This window comes from Siphateles boraxobius, unplaced genomic scaffold, assembly GCF_051911475.1.
Source record: "Siphateles boraxobius isolate OS27281-9 unplaced genomic scaffold, OSU_SipBor_1 8, whole genome shotgun sequence".
NCBI lineage: Eukaryota > Metazoa > Chordata > Actinopteri > Cypriniformes > Leuciscidae > Siphateles > Siphateles boraxobius.
The window spans coordinates 2294518-2313305 of NW_027509208.1; the positions used below are offsets into that span (position 1 = coordinate 2294518).

Sequence of the window (18788 nt, forward strand, 5' to 3'; positions counted from 1 at the left end):
TACTGCATTTGTATTGCTGTGGTAATTTTAACCACTGACTTTGGAAGTCTATAAAAGAGGATTTGCTTTGGCAGTGCAGAAAACAGTGTCTTCTCAACATGTACACAACACGAACCAGCTACAGTGTTTGAGGGCAGGTCAAAGTAGACAACGTTTGTGGGCAGCCAAGGAAAACCATAGACTGGCATAATGCTAATTTGTTACATATGAATGTTACGGAAGTAAGACTGGATTTACTGACGACTAGTTTCAGCAGGTCAGAATCGATTCTTTCTTTTGAGAGACATAACTTTATTTGTCGTGCACTTTGATCTTTAAAACTTTGCAGACCTTTTACATTGCCAAACAGCTATATTACACACTGCATGAAAGGGAATATCTGAAAAAGCATAATAGGGGCACTTTAACCAATTGTTTCAAACCTGTATGTTTTTTTTTTAAATAACACAATAATTAATATTTTTAACACAAAAGGAGAATTTTGAAGAATATTCATAGTTTTTTCCATACTGTGCCTGTTCTTAGTGGAGTTTCACTGAGGACTGCTGTAAATTCAGCTTTCCCATTAAAGGAATAAATAGCAATTTTTTAATAATTTTGCATATAGTGTATGTTTTATATATTGTTATTTATATCTTATATATGCATGTATTTTAGTTATATCCTGTCGGGTTCATCCTGATCTTATTTTGCAGACGGTGATCAGGGTTTCAGTTATTTGTCACTGTATGCTGATCTCACCTTGTAGCTGTGAGACAGTATGAATCTCACAGTGGGAGTTGGAGCCTATTTCCAGCTCCCTGCTACGCCTACACCATGCCGTGGACCCTCGAGCTCCCCGTGAGCTGTCAGCTCTCAGCCTGAGCCATCTCTGTTACAGGAGTATGGTTTAAAATAGCTCCTGTCTGCTCTTTCTCACGCACCTGTGGCTAGTTGAGTAGGTAAAACGCAGCAGAAGTGTTATTTTAGGAGTCCAGGGCCCTCTAAAGCCTAGTTCACATTACATGATTTTAAGCCCGATTTGCAAATCGTTGAGCTCGCCGACAGGTCAGGGTGTTATCGCGTGCAAATCGCGAGAGATTAGCGGGCGATGAACGCTCGCCAATCTGTTAGTATGAAAGAGCCAACAACGCATCAAAGACGCTCGCAGACGCCTCGCAGACGCGTCGCCGAGCCTAGAAAAATATCTAGCATGCTAGATATCCAGAGCTGTTGCACGACTCAACCTCACTGATGTCATGAGCAACAGCCAATCAGAGCATGGCATGGGTTGAGGTCACCGGGTAAATACACGATTTTTGCCGTCAGCCAAACATAAACATGCAGCTACATCTCCGATATAAACATGCTGTACTCACCTCCAACTCTCTCTGTAGCACAGACAATCCCTGCTGTTCGCGTATGCGGATCCACTCGCCCATACTCTCTTATTTTTTCTTTTTTTGCGTTTTTTTCTCAGAGCAAATCTTCGCGCAAACAGTTTGCAGCACTAGTTTCTGTCTGACGTCCATATTCGCGGCTGTGTTTGTGTTCTTCGGCGCGCGTGCGGGTTCGCCTCATTTCCGGTTCGTTTTATCGCGTGATTTTTCGTGGCAAAACGTGGTTTGTAGACAAGATAGAATCGTTGGGTGACAGAGTTGTTGTCAACTCGTGTAGTGCGTTACCTCCTGTTGCCGGATCAATCACGTTGTGTCGTGTGGTGTGAACAGCTCAACAACTTGAACACTCCTGATTTCACAGAGAGCATGTCATGTAGTGTGAACCCCACAGTTCAGCCTGACGTTTTAAAATCATGTAGTGTGAACTAGGCTTAAGGGATTTGTAGAATCGTTCAAATGAGATATTCATGTTGCCATTGATTATTTGGTTCATTTTGTTACTGAGATAACTAAACATTAAACCACAAGGTAATATCCTTGAACGTGATTATATGGCTCAACCAAAGGCATAAGTTTGGAGTGGGACTACCCGTTCAACTGACCAACGCAGAAGGGGTGATTTGTTCAGGAAACCTGTTGTAAAATAAGGCATGGCATCTATACAGATTTCCCAAATTGATCAATTCTGACTCGCAAACTCTTGATTAAATTTCAGATTCCATTTTGATTCATTTGAGTTTATTTCAGTACTTCAGATTGATTGATTGATTCACAACTGTAAAGTTCTCATCTTTTTGAACTATCTGTTAAAAGAACCAGCTCATAAGAGTCAGTTGTTTCTGGAATCAGACAGTAGGGTATGGTGTGGGTCACAATTCACTTTTATCTGGTGTTTGCATATACTTAAATGTGTCTTTGCACTGTGTGGACACAACCACCATACAATAAAGAAAATCCATTCACTCTTTTTTTTTTTTTATCCTCAAAAAGCCTAAACACACTCAATAATCAAGCTATTTGGATTTTCTGAGCAATATGATGTCTTATTGCTCATGCTCCGCCCACGACCACCGACGGACTGTCCCGTATTAGCATATTTCTCATATTAGCATATTTCCGACTCAGCAATTTGTATACTGTCCACCATGGCATCACTTTACGTGTCTTGTGTCGACACGCCCCATGGAAGAGACGGGTGGGAGGAGCAGTTGCTCATTATCATTTAAAGATACATGCACCAAAATGGGTCACTGTGAACAGCGCTGTTTTTGAGGAGGTAAAAAGGGTGTTGTTTTACACAACCATTGAGGAATTTTAACCAAAGTCTGTTACAAACTTTACATGAAGACCCTAAAGAATCATACCAACTTGTAGAAAATGGGTATCCGATGATCAGTTCATGAGAGTCCTTTTTTGAATCAGACTACTTGCCAAGGCCCGAACTATAGAAGGCTTTTAATGGGCTCCTTTTGTCACAGGGCCTGGGACGTTCTAGTTGTCCCCCGAACCTGATGACGACCCAATGTTTCTATTGCTTTCCCAGCCCTTTCTCAGAAATACCACCTGTCATCCATGAAAATATCCTTATTTCTCACTGAAGTGACTCGCTGACCCAAATGTGTGTGCTCTTCAGTAACTTGGCAAATATGGCTTTCAAAGAAGGCTAAATTGTTTCCATTCTTTGCTGGCTTTTGTTTCTCTTCCAGCATTGTCTATTAAATTTTAGAGGGCACATTTCTTAGCCATTCAATCTTGAAGATTTACCGCATGATCTCTGTCGATGTGTCCTTCTAGATTTCTATTCCTTCATTTTGTGAAGCACATTGTGGTTTTCTCTGTCGGTGTTGCGAGGAGTTGAGGAGCCATCACACAAGTACAGGGTTATATTGTGATATTATGGTGGTAACCTTGACTGAAACAAATTGTTTATTTTTTGATATTCTTTGTGAGAGAATTCAATAATACCTCAGAAATCCCTTGGCCTTTGAGCAGGATTGCTCTGTAGATATCTGGACCTGAGGTCAGTGGTTCCACTTGACTTGTGAGGAGGTTTGAATCCTTGTGTTTGCTAGAGTCTCAGTGGATTTATGATGTGGCTTAGAGATGGCAGCTTGTTGACTTAGTGTTAGACAATTTGAGCTGTGTAAACAAACTAAGTGTTAAAGTGTGAATGTGTCTGAGTTGGCCTTCATGACATGCATGATTCATATCAAACCTTCAGGGCTAGTTCATCATACATTGACACACATATCAAGATCTGTTTAATTCACATGTAGTGTTTTGCGACTTGTGAATTGTAGAACATTAATGCATGATTTGAAATTTCTAAATGGATGTTTTATTTTATTTTTTACTTAAAAATAAAAGCAGTGACACTATCATTTCAACCAAACAGCCATTTGACAGCCAGATACATTTTAAATGTTTAATGTAATATTTTATTTAATTAATACCATTTAAAATAATTATGATTTTCACAATGTTGCTTTTTTGTGTGTGGTGTTGTCGGCTTGCAGAATCTGCGTCCTTGTTCATAGGTTCAATGCTATTCTCACACATGCTGCGACAATCATCCCTTCATCTTAACTTGTGTAGTTTATTTTTGAATGAGTGTGTTACATAGTAAATTGAGCTGTCATTGAGGACGTTACTTGGAGCTGCGTAGAAGGTTGATGATTATTTCTCCTGATGTTGTGGGCGTTGGGTTGCATAATCAGATCTTGGTTTATCATGCTCTTCCCCAGAGCATTTTGCATGTCTTGCTCTCGCGTCACTGCAGCCTCAGCACGAAGCCCTCTGATGTTGTATTTTTTAGCTGTTGAGAAGGGAATGAAGGAATGAAAATGTTGCTTTGGATGTTTTTTTATCCATATCAGAGGGTTTTTGATCACACTTTGTCATAGTGCTTGTTTACAGCCAAATTAATTCCTTTAAGCTTTAAACAAACAGTGTTTCAGTTCGTCTTTGATCCAAATGTCAAACACTTGACATGCAACAGAGATTTAGAGAATTATTTGCCAATTAACGTTAATATAATTATTAATATAATTACCATTGTTCACTTGAGCCTTTTTAAGAACGACAAATAATATAAGGTTTTAAAAATGTCAGCTTTATTTTATACTTGAAGCACTGCATACTCGCACACGACTAGTTTAGCTTATTTATATTAAACTGCTTTTTTATTTGCATCCAATTCCAGCACAGCGGAGGGCGGTTGTTATTTTGACAATTCCCTAAATGGCTTATTAATCCTATGATAGATAAAAAATGTGAGCATAGAATTGCTTAGCTGTCATCATTTTGGCTGTGTGCTTTATTCCATCACGTTGTTTTCCTTTCATCACAGAACCCTGTGTGCTTGCCTCTGTCTGTCCTTGGGATTTATTTGCACCTCTGAAATGAGATTGAAGGGAAACATTATCCATTTAAATGTTTTACTGCCAAATCAGAAAAACTATATAAACATGAATGGTGGACTGACACTGTTCTTTGTGTAGTCGTACTGCGTGTTTGAAATCCACTGTTCTCCAGGCCTGCTGAAGTGTCAGATTGAATTTAGCCCCTGTTTACACCTAGTATTATGACGCGTTTTGATCGATCGAAATCACAAGTAGACGAGGGAGACGCATACACGTTTTGTCCACTTTCAACCACTAATGTCCTGATTTCTTCGAGGGGAGGGTCTATGGGCATGTAAATGTATGGACTTTTTTAGATCTTTCGATCTAATGGATGAAATAAGCTTGCGCAATGTACATATTTTTATATTGAAAAATTACCAAAATTGGCGAGTTTGTGTTAGAAATCAGGAATGGTGAGAGAACCTTGTGCTTGGTATGTTTTTCGTCTTCAAACCAAACTTGGGTCTCCACCCAAAGTTTAAATCCCATCAAGCTAGCGTGCTTCCCATCATGTTTATGCATTAAAGGTTGTATCAGTGATTTCAGGCCTAAAAATAAATGTCTAATCTTTCCTAACGATCCGCTAGCTGCCCGCCCCATAAGCATGCCGTCAAAAAACCTCGTCTCTGTAGGCAGCGTAGGCTCTGAGATCTGCACACAAAAACAAATGGGACAACCACCACTCAAAACCAAAATAAACAGTGTTCCAACCAATCACTGACAGGGGCGGGTGTTGTGAGGTTTTGCGCTCGTGCACGGCAGGAAGCGAAATCGGAGCAACACCCGCCCCTGTCAGTGATTGGTTGGAACACTTTATTTTGGTTTTGAGTGGTGGTTGTCCCATTTGTTTTTGTGTGCAGATCTCAGAGCCTACGCTGCCTACAGAGACGAGGTTTTTTGACGGCATGCTTATGGGGCGGGCAGCTAGCGGATCATTAGGAAAGATTAGACATTTATTTTTGGGCCAGAAATCACTGATACAACCTTTAAGTCAGTGCGCGGGGAGTAGGCGGTCTTTTGTTGCTGTTCGACTACGTGAGCGTTTACACTACAAAAGCAATCCGGTCGAAAGCGTTTTCGTCTACCTCTGGGAGTGGTTGAAAGTGGACAAGTTCAAAATGTTTTAGACCCTGTTTTAGACAAAACGCATCTTAATACCAGGTGTAAACAGGGCCTTACTTACAGTAGCAAGATGTGGGTGAAACGATCATTCCCAGGGCGGCAGTGGCACAGTGGTTCATGTAGGTTGTCTACAAACTGGAAGGGTAGTGGTTCTATCCCCGGTTCCACCTGACCAAGTGTCGAGGTGTCCATGAGCAAGACACCTGCTCCTGACGAGCTGGATGGCGGCTTGCATGGCTGACACCGCCGTCGGTGTATGAATGAGTGAATGTGAGGCAGTATGTAAAGCGCTTTGGTGGCCATGGGTCTGTTGAAAGCGCTATATAGATGCAGTCCATTTACCATTCTCAGGTATCATGAGATCAGCATGCTTCGTCCTTGTAGCTGTTGTCCTGACCCTCATACTGATGCTCTTAATGTTGAGGTCTATGATCTACAGATGAAGCTGGATGATCAGACTGCTGAGTGGAGTTCTGCTTATAACATAAATGTATAAATAATAAAAAATATGGTTAAAAAATAGGTAATTTATCACAATTAAAAATGATCAGAAAAGTGGTCCATACAGAACAAGCACTATATTCTAAGACTTAAACCAAAACCAAACATGTTTTATATGATCTCAGTAATAAAATAAAATACAATTTTCGGTTGAGTCATTCCTTTGTTTCTTGACAAAAACTGCTTGGGCTAATGATGCAGGATGTGAATGTTTGTCATAGGTTTTTGTTTAAAGAGGTTTTTTTTTATGTGTCACGGCTTCCTCCCATTGACCTGTTCTCCTGTAATAAGCATTTGCTCCCTGACTGTCTTCCATCAATTACACCGTAATATGACATAGAGCACCTCAGAACCTGCTCGGCCCACTCCCGCATGCTTCTTCCTTAATTAAAGGGTAGGGATTGGTCTCGGAGGACAATCCTGTTAGATTAGCCCTTATCGCTAGGCGGATGATCCCGGGATCTCATCTCAGTCCCCAGATTGATTTCAGGGAAAAGCAAAACAAAACATTCAACAGTCTGTCGATGTATAATCTGGACTGGAGCGCTTTGTCATGATTATTTATTTGACCGGATTAACTTGATTATGGTAGGCATCTGATCTTGAAGTCTTTCCATCTCCCCAGCAGTCCAAAGTCTTTTGTGTGTGATTTTTATGTGACATCAATGCCTGTGAGGACTAAGGTTAGTGTAATCAAGTAGCATGGACATTAGGTTATTGTTGTTAGTTTTACACGGTGTTCTGACTAGAGCTACTTGGTGCAGAGAAACCAAGCAACCAAAAGAATGCAAGTGCTTAGGACATGAACACATCCATAAAATCTAGCTTTCATTTCTCAAGGTTTGTTTTGCAACAAAGTGACAAAGAAGAAGATATATTAAGATGCATCGTCAAGGTTTTTAGAGTAGGGGATGTAAGCAACCAGAAGGTTTTTTATTTATTTATATTTTTACGAGGCCTTTTTCTCTTGCTTTCTCGCTCTCTTCTTTTGCCACCTGTATTAAAAGTGTTACTTCATTGTGATCACATGACAAGGGAAGGCTTTCAGTGGCTCTTTTGCTATTCTATTAACGCAGTGGGAGTTTGGAAGTCATTGTAAATAATTTAGTGTTATATGCAAGGTAGAGTCGCTCTATAGTGCAAAGTGAGCAGAGAGACGGGGGAAATTGATTTCCAGTGTTTACATTTAATGGTGACTGCTTAATGAAAGCGTGACCTATAAAGGTGTACTGAAATTGAGTGTCAGTGCAGGATCACATGACAGATGGTTACTTCACTGTGGTTCAAAGCTTTCTGTGATTGAAAGAACGTTTAACTACTGCAGACTGCATAGATTTAAGGAATTATTAAATTCTGATGTCTTTTCATTGAATTTAATGCACTGGATCCCATATTTATTGCCACTTTAGACCAGAGGCTGTTCATTTGATTGAATTTTAACCCTTGAAAAAAACATTGTGGATAGTTTTCCATCATCCAATCATGCATATGTCTCTTTTTTTTCCTTCTTTTTCAGTGAGCAGAGTATCTGTCAGGCACGGGCTGCTGTCATGGTATATGACGACGCCAATAAGAAGTGGGTTCCAGCTGGTGGATCCACAGGCTTTAGTCGAGTCCACATCTATCACCACACTGGCAACAACGCCTTCAGAGTAGTGGGTCGTAAAATTCAGGACCACCAGGTAAGAGAAAGGGGAGCTGTGGTCTCCAATGAGATAATAATTATTAAATAGCATGATGGATTGATAAATAAATATCTTTTCACAGGTAGAGAGGCCAATATTTACCCTTAGTTTTTTAAAAGTGTTATTTATTTATTCATTCATTCAGACAAGCTTATTTATTTTTATGTATTTATTTATAAATATTTTATTTATTTGTAAATATCTTTATTAATATATATTAAATAATTATATAATAATTTTGGTCAAACCATTTTTAAGCATTTATGATGCACTTGTGCTCCTTTTTTAATGTAGATATTTGCAATTTTAAAATAGAATGGCTTTAAAAAAAGACACCTAAAATTAATTGGGCCTATATTTTATAATATTTTTTTATATTTAATAATTTTCTTAAAGTCCCCCTGTGGGGAAAATCAACATCTTTCGATGTTGTTTATATGTCTATGTGATCTTTTTCAGACAAACCATGTGCAAATTCATGTCAACACCATTGCTGAGTATTTTCTCCTTAAAAACTGCAGTGAACCAAATGCGTTTTGAAAAACGCTGGTGTTTCTGACGTCGTAAACTACCTTGTAACCAAATCACGTCAACATGTGATCATCAACAAGTGAGTCTCTGAGCTGGTGTGAGTGAGTGGAGGCGGAGCAAATTTGCACATTCATAGAACCGCATATATTAAATGAGGCAAGGGTTTAGAGTTACAATCAAAGTTTTTTAAGTCAAGTCTTTTTTACATATCTCATTTTGGTGATCAAACATGAGTTTTAGGGGATACAATTATTATCTAGCTGAAGGGTGTTTTTTAGAATCTAGTCCGATATGAAGGTTGAAAAGGCCAATCCACATCCAGTGGGTTGAGCTGAGAGCCTTCTGCTCGGCCTGGTTGGCTTCCCCTGCAGAGAGAGCTCTGGTTTCACCGCAGTGCTTTGATGACCCATGACACAGAACACGGGGGGGTTCACAGATCAGCGCAGCGTGGTTTAAAGAGAATAACATCTCATGAGAAAGGCTCCTGTTCTTGTTGTGATTACAAGAATGTTATGCTTGGCTACATTTGTGAAAATACTGTTCATTTTTCCTTTTAGTGATTCATTGTTGTATTTCAAGGAAGAGTTCACACAAAGATCAAAATTCTGTCATTTACTCGCCCTCAATTTGTTCCAAACGAGTATGAGTACTAATGTGTTTTTTCTGTGAAACATAAGAGGAAGAAATGATTAATGATTAAGAATGTACTGGCCATTTTTTTCCCTCGTATGATGAAAGTGAATAAGATGAAGAATGTCCAAAATGATCAAACAAGTGATCCAGATGTTTCATGCTCCATCTATATTAATCTTTCTGTTGCTACATGGCGCCATCATCAACTTCAGAAGAGTTGAAATATAGTGCACAAGTCATATGGACTACTTTTCTGGTGCTGTTGTTGTTATTTTGTAGTGTGACAGCCCAGGTCACTTTTATTCTATGTGAAGGAATGGCCTGTAAATTTTCCCTTTTTCTTTTTGTGTTCCATGGAAGAAAGTAAGTCATGAAGTAAGTAAATGATAATTGTTTTAATCACTATTCCTTTAAGAAAAAGGCTACATGAATAAAACAATACTTTTCTCCTATTCAAGATTTGGGAATGTTGTTTTACTCAGAAAAAATTCTTAACATTTCAGGATTTTTAGGTTCTGTACAAGAACCCTTTCTGTGGCTAGGGAGCCATTTGTTTAAGGGTTTAAGGTGGCATTTGCTGAGATTAACTGTAACCCTGGTTCCATTTGAATGCTATTAACATGTCTTAAATAAAACTGTCATGTTCGCATTCAGGAAACATGGTGTGGCAGTAAAAATGCATAGTGTGTTCTGAATGCTTCTAGGGTGAGGGCATATTACTGAAAAATGGCAGTGCTTTTTATTGGCGTATTTAAAAGTTCATGACATTGCTAAAACATCTACACACATGTGAGCGGTATGTGCTGCTTTCGCAACCTTTTAACCTGTTGTCATCTTTTTGTGTATTTTGTGAACTCCAGTATGTAGTGGGAGTGACTTCATTAACTACCCCTTCACTTCTAAACACTCTAACTGTAGGATGGTGGACCAAGAAACCTCCTATTAATGTTGACTGTTGCTTGTAATGCATTTTTGTTGTAAAAACATAAAATGCAGCATAATCAAGACACCACAGTGTTTATAATGAACTGAAACAAAACCCCCCCCCCCCCGTCTTTACTTGTAAAATGGGTTGTTTAAAAATGGAAGCATCTGTTTAGCAACAGTTTTGTGCTTACATTGGAAATATATTCTATTGGTAATACATTTCTTCAACAAGTTTTTACAAGCGAGTTAGCATGCTACAGGTGTATTAAGTAGAGCTTTAAGTTGTATTTTTATATATATATATATATATATATATATATATATATATATATATATATATATATATTTTTTTTTTAACTGATAGTCCTTTTATTTTTCCCAGAGGTCCACACTTATAATACATAAGTCAAGTTTTCATGCATCAAAAACCTCATGCTACATGAACATTTTCTACCTACGCTCTGTCCTTTAGAATGAAAAAGATTGGAATTTTTTTGTTTTTTTGTTTTTTACTTTTGACTAAACAACCTTTGCATTTAAAATGTTTAGGAATGCTTGCTTATGTTTTGTAATTTTCATTATTCTTTCATATTTTTTAGGTCTAATATAGTTGCTGCTGTCCCATCCATCAAAACAGCCTTTTGTAAAGTCTGCATTATATATTACCTGACATCAAGGACTTGTTTGTATGCTGTATCCTGATATAACCAAGTCCATTATATCCTCCTTAATAGACAGCCTATCAATTTCTCTATGAAGGTTACTCCGTGAAGGTTGTGTAAGATATTGTCTTTAAATAGCATAAGGCCGTGTGTCCACCAAAGCTTTTGTTCACGCGGCTGGCGTATTTTTTTCAATTGTTTTCAATGGGAGCGCCGCGTTTTTAGAACGCCATGAGCACTGCACTGTCACTTTTTACCCAGCCGTCCAATCACAGTGGAGGAGGGGCGGGACAAATACCACACCGACCAACTGTCAAAGCATTCTTTCTGTACAACGACGTCAAATAGCAGAGCTAACCCAACAAAATGGATGAAAAATAAATTTGTATTATGAATCAAATTGTCTGCGAAATCAGTTGGAAGTAAACTGTGCCGCGGATATTCTGTATCATAGCAACGAATCGTCTCAACTGAAAAAACGCTGCGTTGCCAAAACGCTCTCAAGCGCCCACAGCTACGCGTTTTCAGCAGAGCGCCTAGCGTTTTCAGCTGACTAAAAACGCTTTGGTGGACACACGGCCTAAGTGTTCAGCTATGTTGTCACTGTGTTGAACCATTTTTTTTGTAGGCTGGAGTGTCCAGCTGTTTTCTTTTGATCTATTAAGGACTATTAAGTCCTATTAAGTGAATTCTGTTAGAAGTGTAAAAGGTATATATATTTTTTATTTTTCTATCCCACCAAATAAGTCTCTTTGGAAATACCTGTAATTTGTAGGTAAAAAGTAATTTGTAGGTTGATACCCATTAAAAGTGTTGACCGTGTTTAACATTGCTATGTTTTAGCATCCCAAAAAGGTCTCCATTGCAACAATCAGTCCAACCAATGGTGTGAGTTTTCGGCAGAGCTATCTGTTTTTTCAACCAATGGCTGATGGGGAGTGTTTTGAAAGCCTTTTTGGTAACAGTTAATTTTTTATTTTTTTTGTTGCACAGAAACTACACTTTATATACATTGCATATGTATTTAATTAGTGTCTGGCCTCGTTCTTTCTTTATCTGTTCTTTTCCTGTGAAGAAATTAACTGTTAAAGAAGCCTTTTTTTCCATTGTTTGGATGAGGACACTTTTCTACACTTTAAGTGAAGTGCAAGGCAATGTGCACTTAAAGGTAACCTTTATTCAGCACTGACTGTGTTTGTTGCTCCCTGCTACACAAAAGGCAGAAATGCTGAGGGAGTGATGACACTGTACATGACTCATTGCTATTTTATGGTTATTCAGTGTTTCGTGGAAAGCCTATTTCTGCCTTTGAGAGTAGCTAGGACTTTTTAGTCCTGGTTACGTTAATAATTCATGAACAGCACAATCATCACAGTGATATCTGAGGATGGAGTGTATCAGATTACTTCAGGAAACTTACTGACATTGATGAGCTATTCATGGTGGTTTAATGACCGAAATGAGTAAAGCGTTGAAGTGCCAAATACAAGGCAAATGTCAACAGACATTTTACGTTTGACCTACCATAATAGCCTTGTCATCTATATATAACTGACTAATGTCTTCAGATCTATACCTGCAAGTGTGCCAGTAACTAGTCATTTAGTAAACACGTCTTAGCACAGATTGAAGAACACTCCATAGCAAGCTGAGCAGGGCTAATCAAAAATTAAAACAAAATGTATATTACCAGTTAAATGAAATCATATATATATGTATATATATATATAAATATATATATATACAGGTCCTTCTCAAAAAATTAGCATATTGTGATGAAGTTAATTATTTTCCATAATGTAATGATAAAAATGAAACTTTCATTGCACACCAACTAAAATATTTCAGGTCTTTTATTGTTTTAATACTGATGATTTTGGCATACAGCTCATCAAAACCCAAAATTCCTATCTCAAAAAATTAGCATATCATGAAAAGGTTCTCTAAACGAGCTATTAACCTAATCATCTGAATCAACTTATTAACTCTAAACACCTGCAAAAGATTCCTGAGGCTTTTAAAAACTCCCAGCCTGTTTCATTTCTCAAAACTGCAATCATGGGTAAGACTGCCGACCTGACTGCTGTCCAGAAGGCCATCATTGACACCTTCAAGCAAGAGGGTAAGACACAGAAAGAAATTGTGGCGTGGCATGGAGGCAATCAGCCTGTGGCACTGCTGAGGTGTTATGGAGGCCCAGGATGCTTCGATAGCGGCCTTAAGCTCATCCAGAGTGTTGGGTCTTGCGTCTCTCAACTTTCTCTTCACAATATCCCACAGATTCTCTATGGGGTTCAGGTCAGGAGAGTTGGCAGGCCAATTGAGCACAGTAATACCATGGTCAGTAAACCATTTACCAGTGGTTTTGGCACTGTGAGCAGGTGCCAGGTCGTGCTGAAAAATGAAATCTTCATCTCCATAAAGCTTTTCAGCAGATGGAAGCATGGAGTGCTCCAAAATCTCCTGATAGCTAGCTGCATTGACCCTGGCCTTGATAAAACACAGTGGACCAACACCAGCAGCTAACATGGCACCCCAGACCATCACTGACTGTGGGTACTCCAGTGCTGCTTCTCTGTAGCCCAGGTCAGGCACTTCTGCCGCTGTTTCTGGTTCAAAAGTGGCTTGACCTGGGGAATGCGGCACCTGTAGCCCATTTCCTGCACACGCCTGTGCACGGTGGCTCTGGATGTTTCTACTCCAGACTCAGTCCACTGCTTCCACAGGTCCCCCAAGGTCTGGAATCGGTCCTTCTCCACAATCTTCCTCAGGGTCCGGTCACCTCTTCTAGTTGTGCAGCGTTTTTTGCCACACTTTTTCCTTCCCACAGACTTCCCACTGAGGTGCCTTGATACAGCACTCTGGGAACAGCCTATTTGTTCAGAAATTTCTTTCTGTGTCTTACCCTCTTGCTTGAGGGTGTCAATGATGGCCTTCTGGACAGCAGTCAGGTCGGCAGTCTTACCCATGATTGCGGTTTTGAGTAATGAAACAGGCTGGGAGTTTTTAAAAGCCTCAGGAATCTTTTGCAGGTGTTTAGAGTTAATTAGTTGATTCAGATGATTAGGTTAATAGCTCGTTTAGAGAACCTTTTCATTATAAGCTAATTTTTTGAGATAGGAATTTTGGGTTTTCATGAGCTGTATGCCAAAATCATCAGTATTAAAACAATAAAAGACCTGAAATATTTCAGTTGGTGTGCAATGAATCTAAAATATATGAAAGTTTAATTTTTATCATTACATTATGGAAAATAATGGACTTTATCACAATATGCAAATTTTTTGAGAAGGACCTGTGTGTATATATATATATAATATATATATATATATTAGTATATATATATATTAGTATATATCTGTGTGTGTGTGTGTATATATATATATATGTGTGTATATTATATACAAATATATAATTTATTACATGTATTTACAAATTTAAAAATATATTAAAAATGATATACACCATTTCCCACATTAAATGCGGTTGTATAAGTATCAGTGTATTTAATGCACATTTTCACTTTGTATGATACTGTTTAGCAAGAAACGACTACCACTTAAAGATTTTTTGATGTTGGAGTTAAAACAATGGAAAACTGTCCAAAAATTTGACTAAGTTGCATATATAGAACCATGGCCCAGTTTTTAATTCTTGTTGGTCAGTTTCATTGATGTGTTGAGAAAACTGAGAAGTTTTCTGCACTTGTCAGTTGTGACAGGATGGCTTACAGTTCACAGTTCCTTTTATAACGCTTGCTAATTAGTTGCACTTCTTATGATAATTACATTGATGTCAAAAGGATGATAAATTGAAATGACTGGGAAAACAGCCAGTTACCACAGAACCTCGAGAAAGATTCACCCTGTGGAGGACATGCTTTTAGGAGAGTTTAAGAAGTCAGTCAAGTGTTTGATATTTAAGTATCTCCCACCCATTTGCAGTTACCATATTTACCAATTAGTGTTAATGCTGTAAAACCTGTCTGGAGTCGAGCTGGCCTCGGCAACCTTTGTGAAACTTATAAAGAAATACTTTTACTTTTTTTGTTATCTACAAGAATAGAGGTGCTGCGTGCAGCAGTTTTTCAATCTCTCGTTCGTCCTTGAGAATCTTTTGGAGAACAAGTCTTGGTTGCTGAAGTGTAGTGTTATCTGTCATCTTTCAGTAATGCTTATTTTTTTTTCCTTTGTGGTGGTTTGTTGAGGTTTTGAAGCCTTTAGTTTTAGCGACATGATCTCATGAGTAAAATGTGACTTTGCATATGTTTTTGCAAAACAGAATATGTTGGCCATACTAAACATGAGTTTTATTTTCTCCAATACAGATGATTCTTTAAAAGGGATAGTTCACCCCAAAATAAAAAGTGTCATCATTTACTCATCCTCAAGTTGTTCCAAACTAGTATGAATGTCTTTCTTTTGCTGAACACAGAAGATATGTTGAAGAATGATCGTAACCAAACAGTTGACGGTAGCCATTTATTTTGATCAGTTTTTTTTCCCCATACTTTGGAAGTCGATGGCTATACCGTGAACTGTTTGGCTACCCATATTCTTCAAATAATCTTTTTGTGTTCAGCAGAAGAAAGAAATTCATACAGGTTTGGTCCGGAACAACTTAAGGGTGAGAAAATGACAATTTTCATTTCATGGGTGAGATATCCCTTTAATATGCTTGAAAACATTGATTTTAACGTGTGTGAACTGTGTTTGGTGCCATATTTTACCTGTGAAATTTGATGGACTGCTCCCTTTCGGCTTATTAGCGGATATGTAGTGCTTCTGAGCTTTTAAGTTCAGTTTGGACTTGAATTTCAAAACAAATGGTATTCAAGCATTGATTTGAATTTATATATGATTTTCTCTTCTGTCAACAGGTGGTAATAAACTGTGCCATTCCCAAGGGGCTGAAATACAACCAGGCCACGCAAACATTTCACCAGTGGCGAGATGCACGGCAGGTGTACGGCCTTAACTTTGGCAGCAAAGAAGATGCCAATGTATTTGCCAGTGCCATGATGCATGCCCTGGAGGTGCTGAACTCTCAGGATGCAGGTGAGAATGCTGTTTTCACACCAGCTTGCAAAGCTTAATGACGTGTGAATTGTGTGAACTGGCTTCTATGTTACGGCACTATTACACTGCATCCCAAAAATGATACTCGGACACATCGGAAAAATCATATATAGAATAATCTTGGGAACTACTATAAGCAATTCTGCAGAATCATCTGGTTAAAGTATTATTTTTTTTATTAAAATTGAGAAAATGGTTTTAATAAAAGTGCTACATTTCTTGAATCCATTAAAAGGGCTAAACAAATATACACTGATAAGAATAATTATGTGGCGAACTAAATGCTACAGAAAAAAACCAAATGTAATTTCTATATGAAAAAGTTAGTTTAGGCAAGAAGAAGAAAAAAAAACTAAATTCCAAATTTATACTCAATTCAAGCTTGTAGATAATAAAGTAAATATCAATTATATAAAATTAAGTAAAACCTACTCAACTTTTCTAATACTGGTATACCCGTCATGCACTGGAGCATGAATAATTAATAAGGTTGATTTTTCACTGTTTTCCTGCTGTATTTGCACAGTTTTATCATTGCTTTTGTTGTTAGGTTTGGTAACTTGCCATTTTGTGACTGGATTCATTTTCTACTCAAAATGACTCGTACATACTCAAAAATGATCTATCGAATGTTACCGTCATTGTGTATCAAGAGGTCTCTGTGTTGGATGCCATGTTACTTTTATTATGTAGATACAGTATGGAATTTATACAATTTCTGTTGTATTATTTACTCAGATGTTTCTAAATAAAGCATAAACTTTAAAAGTGTGGTTTAATTCAGTGATATAGTGTGAGTAAAAAGCTAAATTTGTAAAATTTACCTAACTTGGTTAAGTTGATTTTACTTACTTCTATGTGAAATTAAATATAATTAAGTTTAATTTACTTAATTACTTTAATTAAATGTTAAGTCTCAGTCAAATGAATGTTAAGTTCAATAGTAAGTAGGTTTAACTAATAACAGATAAGTTGTACAGAGCAGTAGCAGTAAAATTTACCTAAAATGTGTTAGTGCAAGTTGTTACGAGGATTTTATCAAGTAAATCGTACAAGTTATTTTTTCAGTGTATAATAAGTTTTATTTTTAAATTTTCAAATTATTATTATTATTATTCAAGAAGTACTAGTAGTAGTATTTACTTTAGTGTTTAACACATTACTGTTTCCACCATTTGAAAAGTGATTTTTGCCACAGTAACATCAGCCCTACAATAACATATTCTACAATATTAATGATCTGCCTGCACTGACACCATTATATGAGAACTGAACTGAGTTGGACGATGACATCGTGGTTTTCTCCAGAGCAGCTATATCTAAATGAACTAAATTAATACAAATTTTATCACAAAAGTGAAACATCACTGACTGAACCTTAAGTTGGACTGTGATGCTATTTTCTTCTAGAAACAAACTTTGTTGCATTATTTTCCTGTTATCTTTGTAAAGCCACTTTGAAACAATATGTATTTTAAAAAGCCGTTTATAAATAAATGTGACTTGACTTGATGCTGTTTGGTGCTGGTGAGCCCTGCAGAATTTAATTTTGTTTCTAGGGCTGGTTTCACAAAGCTATTTTAGACCGGTCTATAGTGTTAGACAAGTCTAAAATTTGCTCATAGTAGTCTAATGCAAGTTAGACTGTTTCACAAAAATAAAGACTGACTTAATTTAGACCAAAAAAAATTAGACGCCTTACCCCCAGGCTAACTTGGGTCTAAAACTCTGTTACCTTGGCAACCAGCAATAACAATCAGTTACATTACAAACAGCCAAAAGAAAAGGGAAAATGGCTCAAAATTTGTGGTTTGCTGACGACGTTATGGAGATAGCTATGAGAAGGGAAAGGGTTTTTAGGATATTTCCTCTTAAATATTTATTTTTTGGCATCTTGTACCATATTTTTGTATCTTTTCTGTACGTCTTTAACGCTCCACTCAACGGTCGGATTAACGCTGTTAACTGTCGTAGCAATCTTTTTCCATATTAAACATTTCTTCTTGTTTCTACATTCTCTGCTAAGTTTCCCAAGTAAAATGTCCTTGTGACTGTTATACTCCTCCAACAAACACATATTTTCCGCTGGGGTAAAGTGCACTGTGCGGTTGAATGCGCTTACTCGATCCGCCATCTTGCATTTTACCCAGAATGCATTGCAGTGTAGTCCTACTTGAGATAGTCAGAGTCTTAAGTGCTTTGTACAACGGTCTGATTTAGATGTCTATCTGAAGTCTGACTATCTACTAGGCTATATAAGCCATAGTCAAAGTCTATCTTTGTGAAACCGGCCCCTGGGTCTCTGCCCAGTTAGTGAGGTCACATTTGGAGCCAGACTCAGCCTATTGTGCTCAATTAATTGTAATTTAGCAAACGGGGCCTGCTCACAGGGGGTTTGGTTTTGTGTGTGTGATGTTTATGAGAGAGAGTCTGGGTTACCTCTGTTTGTGCTGATTGGGTTTAGGGGGAGGTGCCTCGGCTTGTGAATAACAGTCTGCTTGAAATCCATTTATCTGCAGTGGTTGCGTCTGCATGTGCTCACACACGTGTCGTTTTCTGCCCTTTTTCCTCTGCTGTCTGAGACCAAGGCCCGTCACAGCAGGGGGTCGTCCACATACCGAGCTCAATGCTCTCAGCGTGGCAGGGCAGTTCATTGCCGAGTTTGTTTGCCTTTAGAAACAGATGATGCTTTGTTTTGTGGAGTGGACTCGGCTGGTCTCTGAGATATGGCTGATCAGTGAGTTCTTAACTGTTGCATATTGAGCTGCTCTCTGTTCTCCTGTGTATCACAATAGTAAGGTCATTCTGTTAAACCCATGCTGTGTTTGAGGCAAGGATGCTTTGTAAAGGATTGTTTGTATTGATT

General features: G+C 38.0%; 1 protein-coding gene across 11 annotated transcripts in view; it reads left to right on the top strand.

Moving 5' to 3' along the window:
* The window catches only part of enah (ENAH actin regulator), a 106726-nt gene that overhangs the window by 42501 nt on the left and 45437 nt on the right, over nucleotides 1-18788 (top strand). For all 11 annotated transcript variants that reach the window (XM_077220181.1, XM_077220183.1, XM_077220189.1 and 8 more), the window contains exons 2-3: nucleotides 7923-8088; nucleotides 15724-15901. In XM_077220181.1, coding sequence (XP_077076296.1) covers nucleotides 7923-8088; nucleotides 15724-15901 — 344 coding nt within the window. The remainder of the gene's footprint in view (nucleotides 1-7922; nucleotides 8089-15723; nucleotides 15902-18788) is intronic.